The sequence below is a fragment of the Diceros bicornis genome, chromosome 8 (genome assembly GCF_020826845.1).
Source record: "Diceros bicornis minor isolate mBicDic1 chromosome 8, mDicBic1.mat.cur, whole genome shotgun sequence".
Taxonomy (NCBI): Eukaryota; Metazoa; Chordata; class Mammalia; order Perissodactyla; family Rhinocerotidae; genus Diceros; species Diceros bicornis.
Genome location: NC_080747.1, coordinates 29,900,760 through 29,914,420, shown reverse-complemented (window position 1 = coordinate 29,914,420; position 13,661 = coordinate 29,900,760). Strand labels below are relative to the sequence as shown.

Below are 13,661 nucleotides of genomic sequence, written 5' to 3'. Positions count from 1 at the left end.
AAAAACCAAGGGGAGCATCTATCTATCTTATTTTCTCTTCCTAGAAATAAAGTCCATGTCCCATGACCTCACAAAAGAATCATCTCTAGTCTATATAAACGAACATAGAGATGTTGATATTGCTCAAAAGACAGTCATCTAAATTCATTAATTAAAGTTTTAAATACTTTTAGTCACACATTACCATTGTGTTAGGTCCTTTCCCAAGCTTTTGTCTTCATTTTTCACAAATTTGTCTTCACAAATACTCAGTGAACTCCTTCTAGCTGTCAGGTACCATCCTAGGTGCTGGGGATTGAATGGTGCCCATCAACAAGACAGGCCCTCCCTCCATAGGACTGTAGTCAGAGAAACTGGCATTGATGAAACAATTAAATGAATAAATAAAAGACTGCATCTATGGCAAAGTCCACAAAAGAGAACTACATAAGTTTCTGAAGAATTAAAATAAGAACTGACATAATCAGTACAGATATGGAAGGCTTCTCTGAACATGATCCTCAAGGTGAGATCTGAAGATAGAGCAGGAGATAATGGGAGATGGGGATGAGGATTGGTGGGGAGGAGAACCCTCCAGGCAGACAACCTCTGACTGCAAGTCTTTGAGATTCACAGAGACCACCCTGGTGAAAGGATGAGATATCAATTCTTTACTGAGGGTCTTGCTCCTCTTAGATGGAGAAGAATCTAGTGAGGCTCCAGATCTGAGCATAGGTCTCTAGGAAAGGCAAAGCAGAAATGATCCAGGCATCCTACCTGGCTCATTGGCCTTGAATGAAGATGAGTTCTTCCCCATTCCTTATATGGAGGAATTGCAAACCTGCTGGCTATCCTCAGGCACTCTCTTCTTAGCATATGCCCCCCGCCCCTCATTATAGGCAATAGTACACTTGGTACCACTATCTATAAGAAGCGCAGTAATTCACTCCTGTTTAGGGCAGTAGGTAAACACAGCTGCTGCCACAAATAGTACAGGAAAATCATTTGCATCGTTAGTTTGGGTGGGACACTTCTGGTTTTTGACTATCTCTTCTTAGAGGGATTGTCCTAGTGTGGACACACTGCAGTTTGTGCTCCAAAAGCCAAGTAATAAGGGATCTCATCCACCCTTCCTTCCTCCCCCTCCCCTCCCTTCGCTTCCCCTTTAGCTGATACCCTTGTCACTTACTCACTAAGTTCTATCAGCTGATTCAGGAGACTGAGACTCTGCATGTGAAAGTGGAAGAGACACCTCAAGTCAGGACACTTTGAGTCACACTTATTTCTCAGATACCAGAAAAAGGACAGCCTCAGCCTCAAGCTGTATCTTTTTTCAAGTAACAAAGAGCCAGTGGGGCTTGGGGTAATTTCCAGAATTAGAGAGAAAATAGACATCACTAAAAATCAATGAGATTTATATTGATTTATAAATGAATGGAGAATATTACCTCAAGTGGAGTCTATACAAGACTCCTGGACCAGAAATCCCCATAAAACCCATCCTTGAATTCTCCCCCACAACTCATCTCTACGTGTATACTTGTTAGAGTCTATTCTACCTCAAGGAAAGGAAGTAGAGAGGGGAAGGGGCTGAATTAACGAAAAAGAAATTGCTGTGATGGCAACTCCCCCGAAGATGTTTTTCTCTCTTCCCTCACACGGTGGTTTTTCTCTCTGTGTTTTCCTTTTTCTTCCTTTTCTCTTTCTCTTCATCTCCTTTTCTCTCTTCTGTCTCATCCATTCCCTCATATCTCCCACCTCTCCTGCCACCTCTCATGTTCAATCACCCTGTTTGTTTTTCTCAGCATTGCCATATATTCATTCATTCACTACATATTTATTGAAAGCCTTTGATGTATCAGGCACTATACTAGGCTCAGGGGTAAATAGCAAGAAAGACACAGTCATTGCCCTCATGAAATTTACATTCCGGTGAAGAACATAAGTATACGAATGAAAAGTAAGTAAACAAATAAATAAGCAAAATAATTTCAAATTGTGGTAAGATTTAGAATGGAAACAAAAAAGCACTAGATGAATATGAGGATGAGAGGTAAGCAGGGGTGTGTCGTTTAGATCAGAGGTTCTTAACCGCTTTTGTGCCTTGAACCCTTTTGGAGTTTGTGAAATCTATTGATTCCTTCTCAGAGTAGTCTTTTAAATATAGAAAATAAAACAAATGGAGTTATAAATACGAAAATTATACTGGACACATCTCTTGGGAGTCCACTGACCTCAGGTTAGGTTTTTTTGTAGGACATTGTGAAGAGTTTGGACGTTGTTTTAAGTAGAACAGGAGGAATTATAAGGTTTTAATCAGGGGAGTAATAAAGTGTGATTCAAATTTTTTAAAAATCACAGTTGTTACGGTATGGAAATAGGTTTCATGTGGCTAATAGTGGAAGCACAGGCGTTTTTAGAAGGCCACTGCATTGGTGTAGGAAAGAGATGATCCTAGCTTGGACTCAGATAGCAATCACGGAGAAGACTAATTCTAAAAGACCATCACGGGCGGACCCCATAGCTTGGCGGTTGGGTGCGCGTGCTCCACTGCTGGCGGCCTGGGTTTGGATCCCGGGCGCACACCGAGGCACCGCTTCTCCGGCCATGCTGAGGCCGCGTCCCATGTACAGCGGCTAGAGGGATGTGGAGCCATGACATGCAGCTATCTACTGGGGCTTTGGGGGAAAAGATAAATAAATAAAATTATAAAAGACCGTCACTTAGAGTCTGCCCATAAAGGAACATACATCCTCTAAAAAGACAAGAAAGAGACTGTAAAGAAGTCAATAAGTATTGTTCCCTACCTCTTTTTCAATAGCCTCCCCTCAGTCCTCTGAAGTTTTCCTTAGTAGTACAAGTTTAGCGAACTCCTGAAGTGTGTGGCTGAGAGCCCATAGAATCTGAAAAAAGACGTCTTATACTTACTTGAAGCATATATGTTTCCAGTAAATCTTAAAAGAAGTTGTTCTCCTTCTTTTACTTGGAAATGGCGAGATGGCTCTGGAGGACCACTGAACCCTTCCAAGCTCAAGTTCCTGAGCACCTGGTTTAAATCTTTGGAAGGCACCACTAAAACAACAACTCTATATGGATTGTCTTTCTTGTGATACAGCACAACAGAGGCAGTGGTGCTGAGCATGGCTTCCTCTAAAGACTTCACAAAAGAAACCAAATGGCTATTGTCCACAATGCAAGACAGGTGAAGCACAATGAACCTGCATGGGAGAAAAGAGGCGTGACCTAAGGGGAACATACAGTCTCAAAAACATCACCGCTAACTAATAACACCCAAGAAAAGAGCCATTATCATCCAAACTTCTTTTAAAATCAAGCATTCTGGAGGCTGGTCCCATGGCATATTGGTTAAGTCTGGCACGCTCTGCTTCGGTGGCCCAGATCCAGTTCCTGGGTGCAGACCTATACCACTCGTGGCCATGCTGTGGCAGCAAGCCACGTACAAAATAGAGGAAGACTGGCACAGATGTTAGCTTAGGGCTAATCTTCCTCAAGCAAAAGAAAAGAGGGAGATTGGCAGCTGATTTTAGCTCAGAGTGAATCTTCCTCACCAAAAAAAAAAAAAAATCAAGCATTCTGATGACCAACTGGTTAGATTCATGAATGACGTTTTTTTTTTTTTTTGTGAGGAAGATCAGCCCTGAGCTAACATTCCTTGCCAATCGTCCTCTTTTTGCCAAGGAAGACGGACCCTGGGCTAACATCTGTGCCCACCTTCCTCTACTTTATATGGGACGCCGCCACAGCATGGCTTGACAAATGGTGCGTCAGTGTGCGCCCAGGATCTGAACCTGCGAACCCTGGGCTGCCGAAGTGGGGCACGCACACTTAACCACTGCACTACCAGGCCAGCCCCTCATGAATGACTTTTAATGAAACTCTTGGCAGTCATCAAACCAACTCAAATCAAACCAAGTTCTAAAACAGATGTTTGTAGACAAAGAAATCATCCAGTCTCAGCTCTGCTCTAAATATTTTAAATTATACTTTAAACAGCATTACCAAAGAGTGGTACTTCAAAACATAGAAGAGAAAGATAAACCATTTACTATCAATAGGATGCAGAATATATGTCATAATAAAGTGGAGACTGCAGCATTCATATCTGTCACTGTATGGTAACGATTGCTATGATGGACCCTGTTATGGGTTGAATTGTGTCCCCTCTACCCAAATTCATATGTTGGAGGCCTAACCCCCAGAACCTTAGAATGTGACCCTGTTTGGAGATAGGGTCTTTAACAGAGGTAATCAAGTTAATGTGAGGTCATTAGAGTACACCCTAATCTAATATGACTGGTGTCATAAAGAGGGGAAATTTGGACACAGAAGTATGCATACAGAGAGAAGGCTATGTGAATGTGAAGATAGCCACCTGCAAGCCAAGAAAAGAGGCCTGGAACAGATCCTTCCCTCACAGTCCTCAGAAGGAATGCACCTTGCGAACACCTTGATTTTGGACTTCTAGTCTCCAGAAATGTGAAACAATAAATTTCTGTTGTTTAAGCCACCTAGTTTGTGGTACTTTACTACTAATACAGATACCGCTCCCTGGGCTGGACCACCCATCGCCCAGCTCTTCTCCAGAGAATTGCCCTACAGGAGCCTCTTCTGCTGGAGCACCCCCGTGCCCAAAGACAAGGACCGCCTAATGCAGTGATGTAAACCGAGCCTCCTTAGGACTCACACTCCAGAGTTCTCCTACGGTATCAGGCTGAGGTAAAACTCCGGCTGAAATCATAGGTTTTCCCATCCTCTTCCCTCGCCCTCCCTGCTTCTTTCATTCCCTTACAGGATTCACCTGAGAGCCCTCCCTCAATAAATCACTTGCATTCTCATCTTGGACTCTGTTTCTGACCCAAGATAACGGTAGATGTAAGATCTTCCATTTTGAAATAAAGGCTATCATTGGACACATGATTTCCCTCTCTTTATGAGAGTCTGCTCCTCATGAACCTTAAAACTGTCTAAAACAGGGCCGGCCCCGTGGCTTAGCGGTTAAGCGCGCACGCTCTGCTGCTGGCGGCCCAGGGTTTGGATCCCGGGCGCGCACCGATGCACCGCTTCTCTGGCCACGCTGAGGCCGCGTCCCACATACAGCAACTAGAAGGATGTGCAACTATGACATACAGCTATCTACTGGGGCTTTGGGGGAAAAAAAATAAAAAACATAAAAGCTGTCTAAAACATATCTCATAATAAGCTGTCTAGAAAACAAGCAAATATGAAGGCAAAATGAAGACACTGAAATAACAAATTCAGTTTACATACACATAATTATGAGATGAGCATAATACGAACAGTTAATTACTATCTCCATGAAATTTCAGAAATGAAGGAGCTATTTTAAAACTATTTTGAAGTTAGAAGAAACCTGTAAAAATAAATCTGTTATGAGTGGTTTCCAAAAGCACTTATTAAACTATCATGAATGAAATTATAGATAGCATATTCCTATCAATGCTGGTTTGCATTTTAAGCACACCCTAAAGAACTATTCATATTTCTAGTTGAGGAATAAAAATCTAATACTATGATTCCATTTCTGCAAACATCAGTTATGGACCATCAGGATAGAACGTCATCTTTTATTGTCTACGACTGTATTACCTCTCGAAATGTTCACATAATTCAAATGATATCAAGCCACTCTGCATGGTTCTCACCACGACATTGTCAAGCACAAACCAACCACTGTCTCGGCTTCTGAATCCCAGTAATTTTAAAGATTCACAGGCATTGTTCCCAGGTTTTCTTACAGAAGCACTTTTTGTCCTGTATAATGGTAGCAGAAGAAAAATTGGTAAAATTTGTATAGCACAAATCATATTTAATGCGTTCATACCTTCACCAAGTGAATAATCCAATAACAATTTATTAAGTATATACTACGTGCCACTAATCATACTGTGCACCAGGAATGCAAAGATAAGAAATATATTGCCCTTGCGCTACAGAAGCTCACAGTATTGCAGTATTACCCGATACAGAAAAAAGTATCTGTGTAGTAATTAAGGGAATGTACAGAGTGGTTTCGCAGCAGAAGGAAGGTGCTCAGGAAAGCTTGCAAAGTGAAAATGCTGATATTTGAGATGAGCTTTGGAGAATGAGAAGCATTTTACTACTGGCAAAAGAGTTAAGGGAATCCCTCAAAACATTAATAAACTTGCTGGTGTAAACCCAGATGCTTTAGGATATAGCCAAGAGTAGTGGTGTAGCATAATAGGTAAGACCACAGACTCTGGAACAAGACTGTCTACTTTAAAATCCTGGGTGGCTCTGCCTCTTGTTAACTGTATGATCATAGGCAAGTTTTTTGATCTCTCTGCATCTCAGTTTTCTTATCTACAATATGAGACTAATAATAGCATCTGCATCACAGGATTAAATTAGTTAATATTTGTAAAGCGCTTATAATTGTAGTAAGCATAAATGATATTAATATTCTCATCCTAATTCCTACAGCAGACAGAGCCAGTTAGCTTTCTTGTACAATTCCCTTCTTGCCTAACTTGCCCCACCAGAAGCCCTGAAAGAGGCCATTGTATGTACCATGTGATACTTTCCCCCAATTAGAGCTGATTTGATTAACAGTAGACCAATTTCCAACACTCTGCCAATCTGATTCTTTTTCTTTGGAGTTTGACTAAGTAAGAGATCCAGAGATTTTAACTTCTCATTGTCCTTTGGCTGCAGTGCCCTGAGCTATAAAAATAAATAAGCAGAGAAATTATTAAGAAAGGAAAAATAGAGCAGATGCTAAAAAAGAAAAGGAGAAAAATCAAAATGAAATAATCAGTGTAGTCCTAGAGATGGAGAAAGCAGAAATTACCCATTGTACCTTATAATAAACTCCTCTTCTTGAATTCACTTAAATGGATATCTGTTCCTTATAACTAAAGGAAGAAAAATCCTTGATACTCAACATCTTGCAGGAAAATAAAACCTGGTCTAATGATGCTACAACCCATAAGGGGACAGAACGGTTCTAGCTAGGTACTAAGAACGAAGACCCAAGTGTGAATCCCACATCCTTATTTGTGAATAGAATTAGTTATGGGTTTAAAACGACTTTAGTTTCGAAGGTTGAGCTGTTCTAGGACCCATAAATTAAGAACTGAAGTAGATTTAAAATGTTTACTCTGAAAACTTTAGACTGTGTTGATTCCTTCAGAGGATCAACCAGATTAAAATCAGGAGTATATGGGGAAAAAAAAAAAAACCTTTAGTTTTTGGCTTTGGTTTATAACCACAAATATGATAAATTTTATAACCCTTGGAAGTTAATAATTTATTAACACAGAAAGATGCACTCACACTGAATCCAAAACTTTGGTCATTTACTAGAAACTGACAATTAAATGCAATACTGATTTTTTTTTTTCCTGATGGAAACTTTTACTTTTTTTCTACCAATAGCCTAACTTTTCTATGAGGACTTAACAGGTTCTCAACTGTAATGTGGCTAACCCTACTTCCAGGTTCAGGTAGGCGTATAACTTGAGCCAGATATTGCATTTGACATTCATTAATGCTGTTTGCCAAAAAATCCAATTTCCCTCATTCTGAGCATGTGATAGGATTGCACTTCCTTGTCCCTGATGGTTGAGTGGGGCCATGTGACTAGTTCTGGCTAATGAATAGTGAGTGAAAGAAATATGTCACTGTGAAGCCAAGCATTTAATTTTTGTTAATTTGGTTCTATCCAAAGTTCTTTGTCCTATCACCATGACGGCAATCAGCCAGTCATTGCCCTTTAACATAAGTCCAGGAGTGAGGATGACCAGGAGGCAGCTTGCCTTTGATGGCCACATAGCGTGTACGAGATATAAAGATTGTTGTTATAAGACCTTGGGATTTCAGGCTTTTGTTATTATGCTATAACCTAGGCTAACCCTCCCTGTATAGTACGTTTTCCTTTTGGTCCCAGTAATCTGCTCAGCAATGGGTTTGTGACAGATGTGCAGTTGAGAATAATACTCAGGGCCTCCATGTATATATTCATGGAGCAAAGAAGCTTCCTCTTTTCCACTGAATGTGGAGTTATGAAGATGTAGCCATACTGCCAGTATGAGGGGCAAGCATGTCAGAGAATGGAAATGGCACAAAGGAAGGCAGAAAGAGAAGAGGAGAGAGACTGGGCCCCTTCTGAGTCAAGAAAAATATAAAGATAAAATATATCCCTAGATTTTTTTCATTTCTATGGACCAAAGATTTTCTTTTTTCTTAAAAACTTTGGGTTTGCTTTTTTGTCACTTAAAATCAAGAGTTCTTACTGATATAAACACCAAATTTAGACTTCATTTTTTCCAGCTTTGTTGAGATACAACTGACATATAACATTGTGTAAGTTTAAGGTGTACAATGTGATGACTTGATGCAAAATGATTACCACAATAAAGTTAGTTAACACATCCATCACCTCAAATTTAGACTTTAATATGATAATAGATACGACTCATATTGAAAATAAACAATTTGGTGGCGTCCTTATTTATCCCATTTGTTCTTAACAGCTCTGCAAATAAACTCTTCCTCTTATATATGCTCTTAGCAAATTTTGACAACTAGTATTGCTTAGCGGTGAATAGCACTTGATTATATGCCACAAAAGACAACATTCTGATGTACTATGAGTTCCATAAAACATAATCAACCTTTATTAAATCAATTTGTTTATTCAAGAATAACTGGGCTTGCTCTTTCTTGAGTCCAAGACTCTTTCCATATCCAAAATTCCAGGCATTGAGGGAATTATAACTGGCCCATTTGGGGTCAAGTGTTCAATTATAATGAACAGGGACATTGAAGAACATGAGAGCTCCCATTAGATTAGATCCACATAGAAAGGACAATTTCCAAAATTTTTGGTATAATTCCCAAAAAATAAAGTGGCTGGGTAAACAAAGCAACAAGTGTCCTCTCCAGGCTGCCTTTCTCAGGTGTAACAGCGCCCTGACACATCCTTCCCAGATAAATGCCTTAATGCTACACAATTAAAAGACACTCAGAAGATTTTTCCCAATGCAAAAAACATCTGCTCCAAGGTACCTCAACATGTTGTCTCTGCAAGTAGAATGGACATTACTGGGAACTTTTCAAGGATAGTTTCTTTTTCTTTTCTTTTTTAGACTTTATTTGTTTAGAGCAGTTTTAGGTTCACAGCAAAATTGAGAGGAACGTACAGGACTTCCCATATATCTCTTGCCGCCATACATGCATAGCCTCCCCCATTATCAACATCCCCCATCAGAGCGGTACATTTGCTACGGTTGGTAAACCTACATTGACACATCATAATCACCCAAAGTCCATAGTTTACATTACCATTCACTCTTTGTGTTGTATATTCTGTAGGTTTGGATAAATGTATACTGACATGTATCCATCATTATAGTATTATACAGAGTATTTTCACCACCCTAACAATCCTCTGTACCCTGCCTATTCATCCCTCTCCTACCCCAAACACTGGCAACCACTGATCTTTTTACTGTCTCCATAGTTTTACCTTTTCCGGATAGTCATCCAGTACATATCATACAGTATGCAGCCTTTTCAGATTGGCTTCTTTCACTTAGCAATATGCATTCAAGATTCCTCCATGTCTTTTTGTGGCTTGATACTCATTTCTCTTTGGTGCTGAATAATACTCTGCTGTATAGATGTTGTATATCCATTCCCTCACTGAAGGACATCTTGGTTGCTTCCAAGTTTTGACAATTATGAATAAAGCTGCTATAATATCCTTGTGCAGGTTTTCATGTGGACGTAAGTTTTCAACTCCTTTGGGTAAATACCAAGGTGCGCTATTACTGGATCATACGGTAAGAGTATGTTTAGTTTTGTAAGAAACCAACAAACTGTCTTCCAAAGTAGCTGTACCATTTTGCGTTTCCACCAGCAATGAATGAGAATTCCTGCTGCTCCATATCCTTACCAGCATTTGAGGTTTTCAGTGTCCTAGACGTTGACCATTCTAATAGGTACGTCATGGTATCTCATTGTTTTTTTAATTTGCATCTCGCTGATGACACATGTTATGGAGCATCTTCCCATATGCCCATTTGCCAACTGTATATCTTCTTTGGTGAGGTATCTGTTAAGGTCTTTCGCCCATTTTTTAACTGGGTTTTTTGTTTTTTTATTGTTGAGTTTTAAGAGTTCTTTGTATATTTTGGATAACAGTCCTTTATCACGTCTGTCTTTTGCAAATCCTTTTCCCAGTCTGTGGCTCATCTTCTCATTCTCTTGACATTGTCTTTCCCAGAGCAGAAGTTTTTAATTTTAGGAAGTACAGCATATCAATAATTTCTTTCATAGATCATACCTTTGGTGTTGCATCTAAAAAGTCACCGCCACACCCAAGATCATCTAGTTTTCACCTATGTTATTTTCTAGGAGTTTTATAATTTTGCATTTTACATTTATGTCTATAATCCATTTGAGTTAATTTTTGTGAAGAGTATAAGGTCTGTGTCCAGATTCACGTTTTTGTATGTGGATGTTCACTTGCTCCAGCACAGTTTGTTGAAAAGACTGTCTTTTCTCCTTGTATTTCCTGTTCTTTTTTGTCAACGATCAGTTGACTATAACATGTGGATCTATTTCTGGGTTCTCTCTTTTGTTCCACTGATCTATTTTTCTACTCTTTTGCTAGTACCACACCGTCTTGATTACTGCCGCTTTGTAGTAAGTCTTGAAGTCAAGTTGTGTCAATCCTCCAACTTTGTTCTTCTTCTTTAATATTGTGTTGGCTATTCTGGGTGATGGTTTCTTTTTGATTTGAAAGATAAAACTGAATTCATCCTCATCGGGCTTTCCAATCCAGAGGTAACATTACATGCTCTTAAATACAATGGTATATAATAAATTAAAAATATTTCCAGTACACTACCTCCAAGTTTAACAAATGTGAAAAATCATATTTGTTCAGTAAGCATGTCCTTCAAAATTTCGCTGAAATTTTACTCCATTAAATGAAGTTAACCTGTGTTAATATAGTTCTGGCTGATCAGTACAAAGAGAAATACAGCATGTGTGATTTTACTATTCATAAAATCACCATTTCTTAATGTAAAACATGGTAACTGTAGTTGATAACACTGTATTATATAATTGAAATTTGCTAAGAGAGTAGAATTTAAATGTTCTCACCCCAAAAAGAAAAAAAAGGTAAATATATGAGGTGATGGATGTGTTAATTAACTAGATGGGAGGCATTCTTTCATAATGTATACATATATCAGATCACCATGATGTACACTTTAAATATCTTACAATTTTATTTGTCAATTATACCTCAATAAAGCTGAAAAACATAGAGAAAATGACCTCTTCTTTTTAGATTGACTCTCTAAAATATTATGAATTTAATACACAAAACACAGGATTATAAATAACAAATAGAGAATAAGTAATCTAAGGCCTCTCCCTCCCTAATGCTAACCAACTGGATCCTGACAAACATACTTTTTAATACTTTTTGTTGTTGTTTTGCATAAGCAGGAGGAATCTTAAAGGAATGTCCCAAATTCCCCTTCAAAAAATGTGTAAGCCAGGGTTGAAGATGAGGGGGCAACCAGACTGGAATGATAGGATTACCACAAGGATAAATTCCTTTCCAATAATTTAGATACAGGAGACTAAAACTGTAAGTGATAATCAATTGAGCAGAACAAGGAACTGTGATCCTTGGGATTCCATCCATAAAAAGTGAACTTGAGACCTTGACCAAGACTCTTAACGAGGCTAAAGCAGTCCCAGGTGAGTAGCACCTGGTTCTCAGCAGAGGCAGAAACGAATGCCATCTGGAGGAAGGCAGCTCCATTTATGCCTTCAGAATTCTCAGATGTATATGCTCACAAACAAAAGTCCCCAAACAAGGAAGTCAACACCAGGAATGACAAACAGCAGAAGCAACAGGAAACACCTTCAAAGACTGCGGGTATTGGAATTAGTAGATACAGAATGAAAACAACTGTGTATGAAAAGTTTAATAAGATAAAGGACAGTATCATAAAAATAAGCAGGCAGCAAGAGACTATCACGAATGATTAGGGGGATTTGAATAAGAGCTAAATAGAACGTTAAGGTACAAAAAATATAATTGCTGAAAACAGTAACTCAATGGTAGATTAAAAATAGATTTTAAAATTATGCAACGTTAGTGGCATTTGAACTGAAATGTGAAGAAATTACACAGAATATAGCACACAGAGACAGGGAGATGAAAAATATAAAAGAGAAGCAAAGAAATACGAAATTTAGAAAGAGATGGTTTAATATACATCTAATTGGAAATCCAGAAGGACAGAGTGGATAAAATGGAGGAAAGAAAATATTTGATTAGAAAACATTAGAATTTCTCAGAAATGTGAAAAGACATAAATCTACTTATTCAGGAAGCACGATGTATTGCATTCAGAAAAAATTTTTAAAATTCACATCTAGATACATCACAGAAAAATGCAAAACATCAAGTACAAAGAAAAGATCTTAAAAGCAGCCAGCAAGATAAAACAGATCACCCATAAAGTTATGAAAATTAAATTTACTGAGTTCTTTACAACATCAATAATAAAATCCATAAACAATGGCATAATATCTCCAAAGAAATGAGAAAAAAAATCAATGTAAGTCTAGACTCTTATGCCAAATGTGATAGCTGGTCTCCAAAGATGCTAATCATACCTCTCAGTATTCACGCCCTTGCGTAGCACTCTCTTTCAATGAACCAGAGCCAGCTCTGTGATTTGCTTTAAAACCAATAGAATGTTACAGAAGTGATGATCTGATAATTCCAGGTTTAAGAATTAAGAAAGCCTGGCAACATCTACTTTTGCATTTTTCGAAGCTCTGATCCTCCACGTAAGTAGTCCACATGAAAGACCACATGACAGAAAGAGGCCATATGGAGAAGTCAGGTGGAAAGGGGCCTTGGCACTACATGGAGCGAAAATGAGGCCCAACCGTTTCTGCATACCAGCTGAGTCCAGGCTTCCAGCTATCACTACCAAGCCTCCACACATGTGAATAAAGCCATCTTGGACTTCCCACCTCAGACACCATCTTACTGCAATGTATAATAGACCTCAAGCAAGATCAACAAAAGAACTATCCAGCTGAGGCCCCAAACAACCCATAGACTCATGAGAAATAATAAAATATTTGGCATAGTTTGATATGCAGGAATAGATAACTGAAACATCCAGCAAAGTTTTAATCAACATCAGAAAGCAAAATCAGCTGTGCCTTTGATTATTACTTCTGTTTTTTTTTTTAAAGTTTATTTTATTTTACTTTTTTTCTGAGGAAGATCAACCCTGAGCTAACAGCCATGCCAATCCTCCTCTTTTTGCTGAGGAAGACCGACCCTGAGCTAACATCTATTGCCAATCCTCCTCCTTCTTTTCCCCAAAGCCCCAGTAGATAGTTGTATGTCATAGCTGTACATCCTTCTAGTTGCTGTATGTGGGACACGGCCTCAGCATGGCCGGAGAAGCGGTGCGTCGGTGCGCGCCCGGAATCTGAACCCGGGCGCATACAATATGCATACAATATGCAAAAAAAGGATACACAGACAAATGGAAAGACATCGTGTGCTCATGGATTGGAAGAATTAACATTATTAAAATGTCCATACTGCCCAAAGTGATGTACAG

At 38.9% G+C, this 13,661-nt stretch overlaps 1 protein-coding gene across 3 annotated transcripts in view; it reads right to left on the bottom strand.

Moving 5' to 3' along the window:
• The window catches only part of DTHD1 (death domain containing 1), an 81,278-nt gene that overhangs the window by 35,650 nt on the left and 31,967 nt on the right, over positions 1–13,661 (bottom strand). For all 3 annotated transcript variants that reach the window (XM_058546862.1, XM_058546860.1, XM_058546863.1), the window contains 2 exons: positions 5,608–5,772; positions 2,908–3,197 (listed from right to left, as the gene is read on the bottom strand). In XM_058546862.1, coding sequence (XP_058402845.1) covers positions 2,908–3,197; positions 5,608–5,772 — 455 coding nt within the window. The remainder of the gene's footprint in view (positions 1–2,907; positions 3,198–5,607; positions 5,773–13,661) is intronic.